The 20,300-nt window shown below is 33.8% G+C and overlaps 1 protein-coding gene across 1 annotated transcript in view; it reads right to left on the bottom strand.

Annotated features, from left to right (window-relative positions):
- si:ch211-57n23.4 (immunoglobulin superfamily DCC subclass member 3) overlaps window positions 1-14,752 on the bottom strand; it is a gene marked incomplete at its 5' end in the record, with an annotated part of 35,027 nt that extends 20,275 nt beyond the window's left edge. Inside the window, 5 exons of the mRNA XM_056479203.1 lie at window positions 1,381-1,539; window positions 3,951-4,088; window positions 4,277-4,407; window positions 6,568-6,712; window positions 14,419-14,752. Coding sequence (XP_056335178.1) covers window positions 1,381-1,539; window positions 3,951-4,088; window positions 4,277-4,407; window positions 6,568-6,712; window positions 14,419-14,752 — 907 coding nt within the window. The remainder of the gene's footprint in view (window positions 1-1,380; window positions 1,540-3,950; window positions 4,089-4,276; window positions 4,408-6,567; window positions 6,713-14,418) is intronic.
- Between the last annotated feature and the right edge of the window lie 5,548 nt (window positions 14,753-20,300).

Raw genomic sequence — 20,300 nt, 5'->3', positions numbered from 1 at the left:
AATGAGAACTGGTTCTCAGTTGACTTACCTGGGTAAATAAAGGTATTTTACTGTATTTTTGATCAAATAATGAGCATAGGAGACATAGGTGTCAAAAATATTTTCAAAACCGTACCTAAACCCATTAATGTATATACTGTAACAAGACACTCTAAATCAGTGGTTCTCAAACTTTTAAACCAGCGACCCCCAATGTAAGATCGTCAAGAACTCGCGAACCCCCTACTACCAAAGCACATACAAACAATAAAAATAGCTTTTTTTTAAGCTGTTCACAATATTTTAACTATAATTACTACACATTACAGGGCTCGAAATTAACATTTTTCTGTCAGTGTTGTTTTTATTCTCATCTTCAGAGCTTTACATTTTCGCGGTTGTAGCTCCTGTCATCTGAAGACAGGAGGCGTTGACTGAGTGACTGACAGCTGATTTTAACCAATCATTCTTGTTCAGTTCTTATAGCAGTGGGCCAATAAGAAGAGTGCGAAGGCGGGGCAAGCGTCAAAGACTTTGTTTACTGCGGCAAGTTGACACGACAAGTTTTTAACCTTTCCTGAGCACTGCGTTTCAAGTGCAAAGATGCATTCTGCCTGAATGTGTCCTAAATACTTTATGAATCAGTAATATATTTTAAAAAATCTGAAAATATTAGCTTTCATTTGTAATACTGAAAAATATTTATTATAATCACTGAAAATTACACAATTTTTAAATCACTCTCACGACCCCTTGAAATTATTCTGCGACCCCCAGTTTGAGAACCACTGCTCTAAATGATCCATTACCTAAAATAATAGGCCAGCAACGCTTTGTGTTTATGGTCTGTTTTATGGACAGATTTATGGTATGATTTTCCTTGTTTTTTTCCCTATTGTTTTGTTCCTGTGTTATTTTTTTCCTAGTCACCAGTTTGTTGACATAGTTATCAGTACAATTACAATACACTCCCATGTATTGCTGTTGGATTTAGTGCTCTCTTATCATAATGTTTGTTCATTTGAGTTAATAAAAGTAATTGCAGCAAATATAAAGCTGATTTCAGGATCAACTAATAAGAAAAACGGTCAAAATCTGCTCTGCTCTTAAGGTCTTTGTTTAAGTAATCTTAAAGTAACCCTTGTAAATGCAAAACGCTTCAATGCTTTTCCTTTTTTCTTCTATCTTCTCTCACTTTTTTATGTGGTTATTGTTATTTCTACTGTTCCTTATTGTACTGTTCTTTTTATCAATGTCACTTATTGATTTATATTGTATTTTATGTTTTATGTACTGTTATGTATGTTCCTGTATTCAGCAATAATAAAAAAAAGAGGTAAATGCGGCAGTAATAGCACAAAATAATTTCTTTAGATTGCAGCGGTAATCCAGTAGTCTTACCTTGAACTACCAGCCTGCCCAGTGCGGTACGCCTCATCCTTGTCCCAGGCCGGTTGGCAGCGCACACATACACTCCAGAGTGCTGAAGAGAGACGTCTGAGATCATCAGGTTACCAGTGCCAAGCACTTGAATGCCCTCCACTCCAATGGATCTGCCATCTGATGGAAGTGAATTATGAAAACGAAGTTATAAGGAGTTCAGAACAAGTCAAGTGAATAAAGCTTGAAGTTTACTTGCACTGTTTTCAAAGTATACTCCAAGGTGAGCATGCACAAGCGCTTTTGGTCCTGTATCAGTGTCTGACTATTTCTGTCCAGAAAGCATAAACTAAAATTGTCTCTAAAAATTGTTTAAACTTGTTTATCTTTCAACAATGGGATCTGCTGTTTTTGCAATCTTGAGTAGACGTTGTTCTTGTTCTCATTTCTCAACAGCCCATGCCAGTATTGCCACCTTGTGAGAAAAAATAATTATTGCAAGAAATATAATTGTACTGGATGTGCAAGCTGCGCATAAAAACCATATAAACACTGACATACAGTTAAGCCCGAAATTATTCATACCCCCTGGAAAATTCTGACTTATTTCCCTACAATGACACCTCTTATACATCGTCTTATTATCTTTTGGGAGAAGTCTGTATCATTTCTGGTCAAAAAAACCTCTCTGGTTGAATAAAAGTAATTTTAAGTCAGAATTTGCCAGGGGAATGAATAACTTCGGGCTTGACTGGACCATGTTGGAATGGTCAACCTGTCTTCACTCCAATAAACAGGCTCGGATTATAAAACAAAAGTAGCTGAGATTTAATCTCCAGAACATTTGTGATATACAATCACAGGTTAGAATGTGTTGGTTCACATTTTAATTACATTAATGCAACATTACAGTTTATAAACTACGGTAACCTTTAATGGCATGTTAGCTTGCTATATGTTGTACAAGTTTTAAAAAAATCAATCAGCTAAATTACTGTAAGTCTTTTCCAGATATTGACATTCATTAGGGTGTCAAAATAATTGTTTCTTCAGTGCACCTCGATGCCAATGCGGACAATTCGGTATTGGTTCAATAATAACGTGGTGAAGTTTTTTCCTCACCGCTGTCGCCACTGGCTTGCATGGTTCGGGATCTGTCGAGCTGCGCATTGATGGATTTGCTCTTCAGTGTTTGGACACACAGTAGTGATTATTAAACCACACTGAACTGAGCTAAACTGAACTGAACTTAAACACTGAAAACTGAACTACACTGTTTCAGTTTACTATGATGTTCAATGTAAAGCTGCTTTGACACAATCTACATTGTAAAAGCTCTATACAAATAAGGGTGAATTGAACTGAATTGAATTAATAATCATAACCGGTTATTATGTACTGACGTCATTTATCTCATTTGCGCTATATTGCAGTAGCTTACTATGGCGAGGGCGAGTATTTAAAACACTCCAACTACTTAAAAGCTCAGTGTTTGATATACAGTTTTTTTTACTGACAGCTACAGCAGAAGCCTGTTTCACTGTTATGTAGAAACTGAAAGTAAACTAAACTTCTCTCTCTCTCTTACTGTGGACCTTTGACCTGCTGTCATGAGGTAACTTTTCCTCTCCTCTCGGCTATTACAGCGATACTTCTAGATACAGACATGAGCGCATGTCTGCAGAGCGAGTTTTGTCCACCGCGTCCACGACTATCATAGATCAGCTGTGATCACCACTGCCGTTTATCGGTGTAACTCATTGGTGGACAGTGCCAGAGCGTTACAGCCAATAGCAGCTCTGTTAAGCGCATGACCAATCATAGGGGTGTAAGAAAGAACTCGAAAGACAAGGCTCAGAAAGCGATCGGGGGCATTTAAATTTGTTTGTTTACTATAAATGCTCATGTTGTTCTGTGCATTTATTTGAGTTTTTAAAGGTACAGTTCATATATCTGACTGCTTGTATTAAAGGACAAAATTGTATAACAAATAATATATAAATGTATTTACACATTTTGATACAAGCATTGCTTTGCTGTTAAGTAAAAAACTGTTATTGGAAAGCAATGCACCATGATGGACCGAGATATCGAATTGAATCCAATCGAAGGCATGATAATCATAACCGAACCAAACCGTGAGACCAGTGTAGATTCACACCTCTAACATTCATACATGGAAATAGCTTGCTTTCCAGTTTGTCCAGGTTTTGACCTTTCCAATATGGCAGACAGTTCACATACAGCGGGTCATAACACATTATTGAGCCCTCTATGTATTGACAGAAAAAAATACTTTTGCTGCTTGTTCAAACTACTTAATTCTAGTAAGCTAAAACAACACAATTCTAGAGGGATTTTGTTGGATAACCTAATTGTTTTATGTTTAATCAAAGTAAATTTGTAAAACAAGTTAACTTAATCCATTTGTCTTGAGACAACATGAAGGAATTGTGGAACCTTGCATTTTTTTTACAGTGCACAAGAGCTTAACTCGCACTGTATTCACAATACATACACTATGCAAAGATCATTGCGTACACAAAGTATACCCGAGTTATCTTAAGGTATTAGAATACAGGTATTCCTACCAAGTCTACTCCAAGACACAATGGGACGAGGGTTCCCGGTGGCGATGCACTCCAGGATGGCGGTCTGATGGACGGTGATGGTGAGGTTTTGTGGACCAGACAGGATGACTGGCTCCTTATAGGTGCGAGGAACTCCTCCTGAGAACAGAAAGACAAATAAACAGAGCTAAAACACAGATCACTAATATAAGGACGACATTTGACACCATGACATTTCAAGATATTTGCTTTTACAACAGCATCAATATGAAACGTATCCCTGGATGAACAGAGCTTATGTTTACAAGGTTATATACACGTTTGGCAGATCAAGAATGTGTACTGACCGGTTACGTTCAGATGAGCTTCGTGGCTGTAACGGGTGTTGGCGATATTACTGGCAACGCATCGGTAGATTCCAGCATCTGCTTTCTTAACTCCTGTAATCTGCAGGATTCCCATTGGGAGAAGTGTGTACCTGTGATGGTGAAAAAGACAATGAAACATCCATCTTAATAAACATACATAGATACTGATCCTTGAAAGTGCTTGAATTTTTTTTGTGCAAGAAGTTTTCTGAAATAAAGTTTCTATAATATTTCTGCTGGTCTGCTACCTTGTTGTTTCGCCGACATATTGTGGCCTCGGATCACTATCTTGCTTCATTCATTCATTCCTTCATTTTCTTTTCGGCTTAGTCCCTTTATTAATCCGGGGTCGCCACAGCGGAATGAACCGCCAACTTATCCAGCATATGTTTTACGCAGCGGATGCCCTTCCAGCTGCAACCCATCACTAGGAAACATCCATACACTCTCATTCACACACATACACTACGGACAATTTAGCCTTCCCAATTCACCTGTACCACATGTCTTTGTACTGTGGGGGAAACCGGAGCACCCGGAGGAAACCCACACGAACGCAGGGAGAACATGCAAGCTCCACACAGAAACGCCAACTGACCCAGCCGAGGCTTGAACCAGCGACCTTCTTGCTGTGAGGCGACAGTACTACCTAATTTAATTTACCTTAGATATGTGCATTTATGCAACATGTTAAATGTTTCCCATGTGAAGTGCTTTGTCTTGTTTTGTGTTGACATTCATGCGTACTTGAAATTTGCTGATAATCTGTAGCACAAATACTTTATTTAATGCAACGTTGAATTGCTTTACTTATGAGGATAATGAGCAAGAAAAAATCATATATCTTAAAACTTCTGGTTACATAAGTCTATGCTCTTTTCAATACAATCCATGCAAAAGTTAACATCAGATCACTTTACAACACAGCATAGGGTGTACTAAATATTCTTCACTTTTATAAAGAATACTGCATTTTTATAATATTTTTTCCCAGCTTTTCACAATTAATACAAACATTTTCTCTTCCTGGTACTCATTTCTTTAGATACTTGCAACTTAGAAGCTTTGTTAAGCACTCAAATCCAGATTTTCCGAACCTTCCACCAAAATCTCAACTTGACCAAATTTTTGAAGCACCCTTAGATAAAAGAAGTATACTGTCTATTTACTACAGGCTGATCTCCTCTTTCTCTGCTACCTCTCTTTATTTTATTAAACAACAGTGGGAGTCAGACCTCAATCTTACATTTGAGGACGAGACGTGGGACCAGATTTTGTCCCGCGTTCATACCTCCTCTATCTGTGCATGGACAAAAAATCTACTGGACAAAAGTGAGGTTGGCAAAAATAACTCAAGACTTGGACCCTATATGTGATCGCTGTAATCAAGCACCTGCAGACTTAATACATATGTTTTGGCTTTGTCCATCAATCACTTCTTTTTGGATATCAATTTTCTAGTGTTTCTCTTCTGTGACAATGATACACATCGAACCGTGTCCCCTTATTGCACTTTTTGGACTTTCTCAAAATATAGCAGGGTTATCGAGCTGTACTGCAAACGCCCTTGTATTTCTGACACTGTTAGCAAGACAATGTATTCTGTTATTATGGAAACAAAGATTTCCTCCAAGTTTTGACAACTGGTTGCGAGATGCAATGAGCTTCATCCATTTGGAAAAAATCAGGTTTACAATAAATGGCTTTTTCTGAAACATGGGACCCATTTAGAATTTTCTTTTCTGAGCATGTCAGTTTCTCTACAAACTGACAATCTAATTCTTAGGGCCATTCAATTGCAAAGCAAACATAATTAGGTATTTTGTACAAATTTTTGTAGAATTGGGTTATCAAGGTATTGTGTGTTTTCTGTACAGATGTTATTTTTTATTTTTATTTTATTTATTTATTATCATTAGTATTATTTTATTTCTTTTCTTTAACATAAATGTCATTTCAACTTGTTTAGAGGGTAGCGGTGGGATAATATTTGTTTAAATGTCTCTGTAAAATTACTTTGTTATATCTGTAAAAGATTAATAAACAGATAAAACATACAAAGTAAAAAAAGAATACTGCATTTTTACATGGGTGTTTTGACACGTGAAAACTGTAACAATGTTTATTACAAAAAAACAATACATAACTTTGCTCTGACTGAACTATGTCTCCATATGAAATACTTGAATTTGAAGATAATGGACCTGGAAAGTCCTTAAAAGATTCTTGAATGTGAAGTTAATGAAAATGACTGTAAGACCTGTAGTTACCTGTCATCAGATGTACCGAGCACAACATGGTCCTTCTCCCAAGTGATGCTGGCTTCAGGAATACCATTGACCTGACACTGGAAACGTGCAACGCCTCCATCATCTACTGACATTGACTCAGGGTGAGTGTGAAATTTGGGAAGAGCTGTGGGACATAGAAATTTCAGTGAGATGGTGTAATAAAATAATAAAAAATGCTGTGTAAAAATGTGCATAAAATACGCACTAAAACAAACACTGGGTTAAAAAAAAGTAACCGATAGATGGGTTTGTTCATATTTCATACAATATTTGAGTTGAATCAACACAGAATTTTTTTTGGTAATTTGTTTACAGTTTTGTACGATTGCTTAAGCATAACTTTGAAATGAAGGCTCATTTTGTCAAAACACAACACACAGTTTCCTCATCCACACACACAAACAGCAGAACACATCAGTTCTTTTGCAAAATGAAACACTTCATTCAAAACTTTACAACAGTAAAACAAAACACAATTTGGACACCGTACGGTACACACACACTTCATTCAAGATAAATCTGTTTGCTTCATTTACACACTGCTGTAATCAATCTTAAATCAATCTTGTTTCAGAGATATTGCTATAAGGTACATGAACATACTAAATTCACCAAACAGTGACAGACTGATAGCTAAATGTTGCCCTATGCTAACAAATCATGCAACAATGTAAAGCTTACTTATTTCGCTTTCTGGTGATGTTTACATTTCAATTTAAAAAAAATCTCCCCCATCCTGTCTCCTGTTTACCAATCTTCCTCCCTTTTGTGCTTCCTCTTTTTTACTGCGACCCTGCCTTCCATATTTATTGAAGACTAATATTTATAACTATACTGCTGTAAACATATTTATTGAAGACTAATATTTACAGCTATACTACTGTAAACATTTATTGAAGACTAATATTTATAGCTATACTACTGTAAACATGTTTATTGAAGACTAATATTTACAGCTATACTACTGTAAACATTTATTGAAGACTAATATTTATAGCTATACTACTGTAAACATGTTTATTGAAGACTAATATTTACAGCTATACTACTGTAAACATTTATTGAAGACTAATATTTATAGCTATACTACTGTAAACATGTTTATTGAAGACTAATATTTACAGCTATACTACTGTAAACATTTATTGAAGACTAATATTTACAGCTATACTACTGTAAACATTTATTGAAGACTAATATTTATAGCTATACTACTGTAAACATTTATTGAAGACTAATATTTATAGCTATACTACTGTAAACATTTATTGAAGACTAATATTTATAGCTATACTACTGTAAACATATTTATTGAAGACTAATATTTACAGCTATGCTACTGTAAACATGTTTATTGAAGACTAATATTTATAGCTATACTACTGTAAACATATTTATTGAAGACTAATATTTACAGCTATACTACTGTAAACATATTTATTGAAGACTAATATTTACAGCTATACTACTGTAAACATATTTATTGAAGACTAATATTTACAGCTATGCTACTGTAAACATGTTTATTGAAGACTAATATTTATAGCTATACTACTTTAAACATGTTTATTGAAGACTAATATTTATAGCTATACTACTGTAAACATATTTATTGAAGACTAATATTTACAGCTATGCTACTGTAAACATGTTTATTGAAGACTAATATTTATAGCTATACTACTGTAAACATGTTTATTGAAGACTAATATTTACAGCTATACTACTGTAAACATATTTATTGAAGACTAATATTTATAGCTATACTACTGTAAACATATTTATTGAAGACTAATATTTATAACTATACTACTGTAAACATGTTTATTGAAGACTAATATTTATAACTATACTACTGTAAACATGTTTATTGAAGACTAATATTTATAGCTGTACTACTGTAAACATGTTTATTGAAGACTAATATTTATAGCTATACTACTGTAAACATGTTTATTGAAGACTAATATTTACAGCTATACTACTGTAAACATATTTATTGAAGACTAATATTTATAGCTATACTACTTTAAACATGTTTATTGAAGACTAATATTTACAGCTATACTACTGTAAACATGTTTATTGAAGACTAATATTTATAGCTATACTACTGTAAACATATTTATTGAAGACTAATATTTACAGCTATGCTACTGTAAACATTTATTGAAGACTAATATTTATAGCTATACTACTGTAAACATGTTTATTGAAGACTAATATTTACAGCTATACTACTGTAAACATATTTATTGAAGACTAATATTTATAGCTATACTACTGTAAACATGTTTATTGAAGACTAATATTTATAGCTATACTACTGTAAACATGTTTATTGAAGACTAATATTTATAGCTATACTACTGTAAACATGTTTATTGAAGACTAATATTTATAGCTATACTACTGTAAATATGTTTATTGAAGACTAATATTTATAGCTATACTACTTTAAACATGTTTATTGAAGACTAATATTTATAGCTATACTACTGTAAACATGTTTATTGAAGACTAATATTTACAGCTATACTACTGTAAACATATTTATTGAAGACTAATATTTATAGCTATGCTACTGTAAACATATTTATTGAAGACTAATATTTATAGCTATACTACTGTAAACATGTTTATTGAAGACTAATATTTATAGCTATACTACTTTAAACATGTTTATTGAAGACTAATATTTATAGCTATACTACTGTAAACATGTTTATTGAAGACTAATATTTATAGCTATACTACTGTAAACATGTTTATTGAAGACTAATATTTATAGCTATACTACTGTAAACATGTTTATTGAAGACTAATATTTATAGCTATACTACTGTAAACATATTTATTGAAGGCTAATATTTACAGCTATGCTGCTGTAAACATGTTTATTGAAGACTAATATTTACAGCTATACTACTGTAAACATATTTATTGAAGACTAATATTTACAGCTATGCTGCTGTAAACATGTTTACTGAAGACTAATATTTATAGCTATACTACTGTAAACATATTTATTGAAGACTAATATTTACAGCTATGCTGCTGTAAACATGTTTATTGAAGACTAATATTTACAGCTATACTACTGTAAACATATTTATTGAAGACTAATATTTACAGCTATGCTGCTGTAAACATGTTTATTGAAGACTAATATTTATAGCTATACTACTGTAAACATATTTATTGAAGACTAATATTTATAGCTATACTACTGTAAACATATTTATTGAAGACTAATATTTATAGCTATACTACTGTAAACATGTTTATTGAAGACTAATATTTACAGCTATACTACTGTAAACATATTTATTGAAGACTAATATTTACAGCTATGCTGCTGTAAACATGTTTATTGAAGACTAATATTTACAGCTATACTACTGTAAACATATTTATTGAAGACTAATATTTACAGCTATGCTGCTGTAAACATGTTTATTGAAGACTAATATTTATAGCTATACTACTGTAAACATATTTATTGAAGACTAATATTTACAGCTATGCTGCTGTAAACATGTTTACTGAAGACTAATATTTATAGCTATACTACTGTAAACATATTTATTGAAGACTAATATTTACAGCTATGCTGCTGTAAACATGTTTATTGAAGACTAATATTTACAGCTATACTACTGTAAACATATTTATTGAAGACTAATATTTACAGCTATGCTGCTGTAAACATGTTTATTGAAGACTAATATTTATAGCTATGCTACTGTAAACATATTTATTGAAGACTAATATTTATAGCTATACTACTGTAAACATATTTATTGAAGACTAGTGAAGTTTATACCTATTGATTTTTATTGTGGTTCCAGCTGAATGGTGTGTCTACAGTTTTGCACCAGTGTGCCTGCACACTGTTTTTAACCAATTGTTTCATGTCTGTTCATTTGAAAGCCTTTGCTTTGAAATTGCAAGGAAATTCTATTATAAAAGCTTTTTGTCAAAAGCATCTAAGTGTGTTTATTTATTATTATTATTATTATTATTATTATTTCCTTTATTTAGCTAGGAGATCACATTGAGACAGCTCTGTCTCTTCTTCCAGTGAGACTTGGTCAACCAGTAAGAGCCGATTAGTGATCTGCAAATCACTGTGTGTAATGTTTTGCAAAAAGTATGAAGTGTTTTGTGTTTTGCTCCCTGACTGTAAGGTTTTGGTAGTTGTGGTAAACGTTTAATTTTAGTGTGTAAGCAATCATAAAAAACTGTAAAAGTAATATTAGTTGATTGCATAAAGATAATCCAAATATATACTGTAGATAAGAGGGTCATCATGTGATGTTTTATTTAAAATAAAAGCAGTTCTTTTGTTCATTTTGTTCAATACATTGAAAAATCATTAAAAAATCAGATTTTTCTGATGTTGATAATTAAAAAGTAATGTTTCTTGAGACGCTAATCAGTACATTTAAATAATTTCTCAATAATCAGGAGACACTGAAGATTAAAGAAATTGCCATCAAATAAATAAGTTATGATTTTTTATTACTTTTTAACAGGTTTTAAATTATTATTATATTATATATTATAATAACAAGTTATTAAATTACTTTTTAAAAGTTTATAAGTTACTTTTTTTAGTGTACGAATGATTAAACAGGGCAGCGCGGTGGCGCAGTGGGTAGCGATGTCACCTCACAGCAAGAAGGTCGCTGATTCGAGCCTTGGCTGGTTCAGTTGGCGTTTCTGTGTGGAGTTTGCATGTTCTCCCCATGTTGGCATGGGTTTCCTCCGGGTGCTCCGGAAGGTGAATTGGGTAAGCTAAATTGTCCGTAGTGTATGAGTGTGAATGAGTATGTATGGGTGTTTCCTAGTGATGGGTTGCAGCTGGAAGGGCATCCGCTGCGTAAAACATATGCTGGATAAGTTGGCGGTTCATTCCGCTGTGGCGACCCTAGATTAATAAAGGGACTAAGCCGAAAAGAAAATGAAACGATTAAACATGCATCCTGACTATATATATACATATATATATACGCATTCATTCTACATATTTATCACAAAATTAAATGGATTTAATTAGATTTAGCTACATTATAGTTAGCATTATTGTGAAATCCATACAAATACTTTTATATATTTTTTGTGAGTTTAATTTCTTCTGATGGATGATGATAAAAAAATGAGTACAATTGATTTCTAGACATTACTAAAAACAGTTTAGAGTATAATATGTAAAAATAATTGTGAATTCCATGTGCTCCATCAACAACAACTCTTTCTATTCACTATGATAACTTGATCCTGTCATCTAAAATGTTGCTTTTTTTTGGCTGGGGATGTTGCCTGCGCTGTCCAGAGCATTGTGTGGTCTAAATGGCCTGGTCATTCATATAATCAATAGTTAGGGGTTTTAGGAGAAGGGGCTCCCAAGGAGAGTTCATTGCCATGGTAACATCGCTGCTTCTGGGGAAGCATGTAGTGACAACTATAATTCTGTAGGATTATCACCCATCCTACTGCTTTTATAGGACCAAAGGGAGAAGATGAGGAAGAAAAGAGGAAAAGCTGCGACTAAGAGACACAAGTGGAGTCTGCTGCGTTTCTCACTAAGTCGAGACACTGCCGGGAGATCAGATTTTTCATACACTTGTCAATTTGGAGATTTTAGGCTTTTTGGCTTTACATAAAGAGTTTTTTTAGTCTAATCTACACTAAAAAAAATGATTTATGCAAAATTGTTGCAACTAATTTATATGGGTTGAATTTTTTTATTTTATTTATTTATTGAATTATTTTACCAGGAATGTCCCATTGAGATACAATATCTCTTCTACCAAGGAGTTCTGATCAAGACAGGCAGCTTAGGACAAAATTACAATAAAAATAAAATAAAATAAAATAAAATAAAATAAAATAAAATAAATATAAAATAAAATAAAATAAAATAAAATAAAATAAAATAAAATAAAATAAAATAAAATAAAATAAAATAAAATAAAATAAAATAAAATAAAAATACATGTCACAAAACACACATACAAATATATACAAAAATAGTAGAAACCATAATCAATTGTTAAAACATGTGCACTGTTCTAAATTGAGAGTCTTTAATATATTTTTAAATATAGCAATAGATGGTACGGATTTCATATGTAGTATATGTTGAAGCTCATTCCATACATTTGGAGCACACTTGGAGAATGCAGATCGACCTAATTCTGTGTGAAAAAATGGCATCTTAAATAAGAGTATATCTGCTGATCTGGTATTGTAAGTATTTGAACAGTACTCCAACAAATTAGCTATATACTGTGGTAATTTACCAACTAAAGCTTTAAAAAGGAAAACTAAAATAATAAACAAATTCAATTTAATATTGTTCAATTTAATTTTTTGTTTAAATTCAGCCCAAATAAATTGTTTACAACCATTTAACTTTAAAAAATCCCGTAAATTCAAGGAATCATCTTTGAATTATTTTGTTCAGTGAAAGAAAATCACCCACAAATACCTTTAAATGCTTCTTTTTTCAAAATGAGATTTTTTTTCTTCTGTACTGAGCCATACATCTCCACTTCTGCAGCCCTTTTACTCAGTTGTAGGCTATTCATATCTGAATTTTGAAGATTTTTAGAAAGCTATATTTGTAGAAAATTTGCCTGACTGTATACAATTTATTCTACTAAAAGTTGATCTATTTTATAGGGGGTTATTTGAAGTGTTTTTTGAATTCACTAATAAAAGGATATCAATCCCTTCTGCAAATAAATGTGATTCTAACATGTAAAAAAATAAATAAATACATTTTGTAACTTGACTTCATTCATTGTTCACATTTTTGTGCTAGTAATGTACGCAAATTTGTGCATATTTATAAAAATAGTGACTCATTTGCATATTTAAATATAACATATTACAACATTTGATACACAAAGGTTTGCTGTTCTTAATGTAATCAATCAGCTAGGAAAATACTTATTATACTTATTATTTTCATCAGCGGTGCCTTAAAGCAGTGTTTCCCAACCCTGTTCCTGAAGGCACACCAACAGTACACATTTTCAATGTCTCCCTAATCAAACACGCCTGAATCACCTAATTAGAACATAAGAAGAGACTCCAAAACCTGAAGTTAATTAGTCAGGTAAGGGAGACATCCAAAATATGTACTGTTGGTGTGCCTCCAGGAAAAGGGTTGGGAAACACTGCCTTAAAGGAACACTCCACTTTTTTGAAAATAGGCTTATTTTCATTCATTCATTCATTTTCCTTTGGCTTCGTCCCTTATTTATGAGAGGTCACCACAGTGGAATGAACCAACTTTTCTGGCATAGGATTTATGCAGCGGATGCCTTTTCAGCTGCAACCCAGTACTGGGAAACATCCATCCATTCTTGCATTCACACACACTCATACACTACAGCCAAATTTGTTTACCCAATTCACCTATAGCATATGTCTTTGAACTTTGGGGAAACCGGAGCACCTGGAGGAAACCCACACCAACATGGGGAGAACATGCAAACTCCACACAGAAATGCCAACTGGCTCAGCCGGGACTCAAACCAGCGACCTTCTTGCTGTGAAGCGACAGTGCCAACCACTGAGCCACCGTGCACCTTGGCTTATTTTATGACTGCTAATTTTATGAGATGCTAATGGTCTAATCCAAAGCAACTATCTATGCTAAGCTAAGATAAAAGTGCTTCAGCCAGACCTGGAGATGCTCTAAGCGGTTTCTATAATGGTAAAACTCAACAATTTAACTCTGCGAATTTGTAAAATAAAAAAGTGGCCAAAACCATGCGAGGTTCAATGTGAATATGTTTCTGATGGGTTGCTTACATGCGAGCTGCACACGGGCTTTACGGCTGACCAGCATGCCGTAGTGGTTCTGTGCAGCGCAGTAATATTCTCCAGCATCGGTCGCATCTCCATCCCGTCTCTTCTGGAAGCTGCGGATGAGGAGCGTACCATTGGACAGGATCTTCGCTCGACTGCCAATGGTAGCAGGCAGCGGCGCTCCGTTTTTGTGCCACGTCACTGTGATTGGACCTTCACCTTCCACCCTGCAGTCCAGCATCAGCGGCCTGTCCCGTACAGCGATCACATCACTGGGCTCTATGAGAAAAGCCAGCTCTGATCCATTACACAAACCTGAGAGAGAGAAGAGGAGGTTTTAATTTTTGTAGCTATTTATTTAATAGATTGTTTCAAAGTTTTAGCAGGAAACGATCAAAATCAATAATGCAAACTTAAAAAATTTTGGCAAATTTACAATGTGCAACAAAGCAGATGTAGCAAAACAATAGTATCATTATTAAGCTTAATGGTAATTCAATATAAACAAGCTCACGTTGAACAAGTCGATGTTAACAATTGATAGTAAAAGTCTTTTAGGCTTAAACTAAGCCACCCAAATGTGACACACACTGACACACACTGACACACACACACACACACACACACACACACACACACACACACACACACGCACACACACACACACACACACACACACACACACACACACACACACACACACACACACACACACACACACTCAGAGACATATCCAGGATTCCTATATCATAAAAAGGTTTTGTACTTTCAACTTCTAATAGCTTGGATTGTGTTAAAAAAAAAACTTTGACGGATTTAAACAGTTCAAGTATTAATGTATTAATGAAGTATTAATACTTATTTTTTTCCACCCTCCCCCAAGTCGAAGTATGTTTTTTTATGTATACTTTATATATTTGATGTATTGGATGGCTTAATTTACTTTAAGATTAATATCTTAACTAAGTATCTTAAAGTATCTTAAATAACTAACCAGCTGACTAATTAACTAACTATCTGACCAACCAATTGACTAACTAACCAACTGACTAACTAGCTAACTAACCAATTGACTAACTAATTAACTAACCAACTAAATAACCAACTGACTAACTAACTAAGCAACTGACAGAAATAGGGTTATAATTATGTTTAAACTTTGAAAATTGCTTATAATCCACCAACTAAGAGAGATGTTCTGGATATTAACAATTATAGTTAAATCAGTTTCGATTGGCACTGATTCTGCATTAAACTGGATCAAATCAACACTTGAACTGACTTCTGTAACACTCATTATAGCTTATTTCAGAACTCAAGCATGTTAATTGCAAGTCAAGTAATTATATTAATGTATCAAATATCGCATATACTCATAAATAATAATAACTGAAATTATTAATGAAATAGTTGATGAGTGTAAAAGTCTTATTTTCATGTACAACATAAAACAAACTCATTAAAAATAAAGTTAATTAATATTGCGGTTCCACTTTAATTCTCAAATACAGTGTTTAAAAATGAAATTAAAAGTTTTTTTGCTATATAAACAATTGTTACACTGTGTGTCTTCTGTATATCATGGCTAAAAATACATATAGTCATTATATTTATATTCATAAAAATATCCGACTAAACCAGACACATTGTAACATGCATCAAAAACTTAAAGCTCTATTGCACTTTTATTGTTTTGATGCTTGAAAACCCTTTAGCTCTTTGGGTTTGTTGTGTTCAAACACTTCAAGACTCAAACAAAACCCCAAACGCCATTGAAAGTGACCCCTCCGAGGGCAAACTTTCCATATCCAAAAAAAAAAAAAAAAACTGCAATTGTGTCTCATGAGCGATGTCATTGTGCGCTCCGCCATCTAAGCATATCTCCCTATTTACTCTGTATCACCAAACCAAACCTGAAGGCCACAATAGAGACAAACGCAATGCAACCAGTGAACCATAGAGGGCTCCGACAAAGCCAGAGACGAAGGGATGGAGAATCAGGGTGAGTTATGGGGTCAAGTTAAAGGAATCTCTTTTGAGTGAACCCACCCTGATGACAATAGGCCTGTGACGACACCCCAAAAAAACAACTCTCAGCAACCACCAGGAGCCTTATAGCACCTCTCTAAGTCTGGACCATCTGCCCCCAACTTATACAGACCCCCACCGTCTCAAACCCCCATTTTCCATTCAGTCTGATTCTAGGGTGACTTTCCCATGCCACGGGCTCACCCTGGTCCTCTCTCATTGTCAACCCACTACATGGCCGATCTACAATCTCCTGCGCTTTTCATATGGAGAACTCCAGACCTAAAGCCAGGCTGAACGTGACCTCCGGAGATGGCCGCTGTCTCCGGCAGCTGTTATGGTAAAGAGCACAAGTCTGGGCTTGAACTTGCACTAGATGAGATGTGAAGTACCTTCTGCATCTGTTAGATATAACCTCCTTCCACCCCCCATTCAATATGCACTTGTGTTCTGCTGTTTGCTAAAATATTCTCATTTCTGACCATTGGGTCCTCGAAGGCCACCTGCACTTGGTCATGATAGAGATTTATGTATTTATGTTTTAATGCCATATCAGCAGCATTGGCTATGTTCATGGCAAAACCTATACAACATGCAATATATAACATGCAATCATATCGGTTTCTTAATAAACATTCATTGTACAAAAAAACATACAACTAACAACAACACTGAAAAGAGTCATATATAATCTTTTGGTTTCATTAATGATTAATATTCTAAAATTCCTCCAGAAGACACCTTTTTAAACATTTCCCTTAAAATATTACCAGAATAAAAAGGTCCTCTAATATCATCTAAAAATACACATTTTATTAAAATATGTTTTATCGTCAAAGTCTTACACAAGTCGGTCTTGATAGAGACTGTTCAGCCAAAAATGTGCATATTAAAAATGTCTAGGTAGTTTTCTTTTTATATTGGCATCTAAAATGTTGATTTTCATTGAGGATATACAGTTGAAGTCAGAATTATTAGCCCCCCTGAATTATTAGCCCCCCCATGTTTATTTTTTCCCCCAATTTCTGTTTAACGGAGAGAAGATTTTTTTCATCACATTTCCTAAACATAATAGTTTTAATAACTCATTTCTAATAACTGATTTATTTTATCTTTGCCATGATGACAGTAAATATTATTTGACTAGATATTTTTCAAGACACTTCTATACAGCTTAAAGTGACATTTAAAGGCTCAACTAGGTTAATTAGGTTAACTAGGCAGGTTAGGGTAATTAGGCAAGTTATTGTATAATGATGGTCTGTTCTGTAGGCAATCAAAAAAAAAATTCTTAATGGGGCTAATCATTTTGACCTTAAAATGGCTCATAAAAAAATGAAAAACTGCTTTTTTTCTAGCCGAAATAAAACAAATAAGACTTTCTCCAGAAGAAAAAATATTATCAGACATACTGTGAATTTTTTTTTTCTCTGTTAAACATCATTTGGGAAATAAATAAAAAAGGGAAAAAATTCAAAGGGGGGCTAATAATTCTGACTTCGACTGTAGATTGAGGTGCCAAGAGCATTGTGGTTATTCATAAAATCAACAAGTTATTAAGATTAGGTTTTATAATAAATAAACTTTAAAACACTTAATTTAAGGAGATAGTTCATCCAAAATGAAAATTCTGTTGTAATTTACCCATCCTCGACTTGATATCACCCGATTTCAGTTTCTTTCTTCTGCTGAACACAAAACAAGATATTCTGAAGAAAGGCTGTTTTTTTCACCAACATTCTTCAGAATATCTTCCTTTGTTTTCAAAATTCATATAAATCTAGAACAATGGTCTCAAACTCAATTCCTGGAGGGCCGCAGCTCTGCATAGTTTTGCTCCAACCAGCTCCAACGCACACCTGCTTAACAGTCTCTAGTAGTATTGAACACCTTGATTAGTTGGATCAGCTGTGTTTGATAAGAGTTGGAGCAAAACTGTACAGATCTGCGGCCCTCCAGGAATCCAGTTTGAGACCAATGATCTAGATCCACTTGAGTGTGAGTACACTTTCATTTTTGAGTGAACTATCACATGTCAATTCTAAAACACTAATTAAATGCATTTAAAAATCTTCACAGTTTAATACTTTATACTGTTTATCATCATCACTATCATTCAATCCACTAGATTTGACCTGTTTGCCAGAGAGACGTGGTTCTTGATTTAATTTGAAATATAATAAAAGTCAGTATGATCACTGATTCATTAATTTAATGTGCTGAAAGACAATGGCAAATCATTCCACACATATTTAACCTTCTTCTTTAAATATAGATTGATGTGCCAAGAACATTGTGGTTATTCATATAATCATTCACTTAAACATTTACCCCTCTAAGCTCTTACAATATGTAGTATTATGCTTAAATATAAGGACGAAACATATATGTGTAGTATTTAGAAGTATATATTAATAAAATACAGGACATCCTATTAGGTTTACAAAAGGGAAATGTTAAAATATGAATGAAATAATGTTGTCATTCAGAGTAACAGAATTATTTAGGTAAAAAGGAAACTAAATACTGACAAGGTATTTTGATATGCTTAAGGATGTCTTCTGTAAACCATGGTGAAATGATTAGATGCTGTCTTTAACTACTGAAAATAAATTATTGCTCCAAAATATGACTGCAGAAATGGTTAGTACTCCAACACCTTGAACAATATCTGGATCAGCTGTGTTTGATAAGAGTTGGAGCACCTTGTGGAACCAACACCTTGTGGAACCAACATCACTACTTGCTATACACTTTTATACACTTATTTAACCACACACTTACATGCCAATTTGCATATAACAGCTGCACATATAACGTTGTATATAGTAACAAACACGTACATACACTTGTCAATCTGTATATTTGCACTCACTACTATTTTTTTTATATATATTTATTATCTGTTTTTTGTCCTGTCTCTGTTATCCTGTTGCACTGTAGAAGCTCTGTCACGAAAACAAATTCCTCATATGTGTGAACATACCTGGCAATAAAGCTCTTTCTGATGCTGATTCTGATTCTGAACAATATCAATACCAGTGTGCATAAATATATGTAACAGGATCATTTCAAGTATATTGATTTCCCTATATTTTCCTCCTGTTTAGTGACTGTTCATTTAAAAATGTTTTGTGTTCACAATATAAATGTAAAAAGAGTGTGTAAAGTGACAGTGGTTTCACCTCTTCTCCCCCTTGGGGTTAACATTAAGATGGTATAGTCCAAGCAGCCATACCTGTTGCACAATTGTTTGAATGTTTTATTCCACCTTTTCCTTTTAACTAAAGAGTGTACATTTAATGGTATAAGCTGAAGCTGCCGATAAACATAATAACATTCTCTGTGCAGACTCAAAGTGGTGTCCTCTCGTCATTTACAACATAACGCAGAGTAAAAGACCGTACTCTCTTTTACTCTGTGTCATGTTGTAAGTGACAAGAGGACACCATTTTGAATTCCATATACACATATTATATATACACATATACATGCTACATATACACACTCTCATAAATAAATTTACCTCTGAAGGGTGCCATGTAGTGTTTTAAGTGTACATATTGCTACTACTACCTACATTATAAATGTGATTACCTTTGAAAAGGCACATTCCCAGAAAATGCTATCTTTCTGAGAGTTCAGGCCTATAGACTAAAGGGGATATCTGGGATGCTCCATTTGGTTAGGTCACAAGCTGAGCAGATGTAGATGGGACGAGTCTGTCTTTTCCTTTTTGGTTTTTTATGAGGGCTAACTTACATCTGACCCTTCCCTGGCGTACTCCACCCCAAGTGTTAATGAAATTCAGAGGTCCCCGGGGATGGGGGGTTATGTCACACAAGCTGCACTCACAG

Source organism: Danio aesculapii, chromosome 19, assembly GCF_903798145.1.
Source record: "Danio aesculapii chromosome 19, fDanAes4.1, whole genome shotgun sequence".
Taxonomy (NCBI): domain Eukaryota; kingdom Metazoa; phylum Chordata; class Actinopteri; order Cypriniformes; family Danionidae; genus Danio; species Danio aesculapii.
The sequence above is the reverse complement of the archived record's forward strand: the minus strand, read 5'-3'. Positions and strand labels throughout refer to the sequence as shown.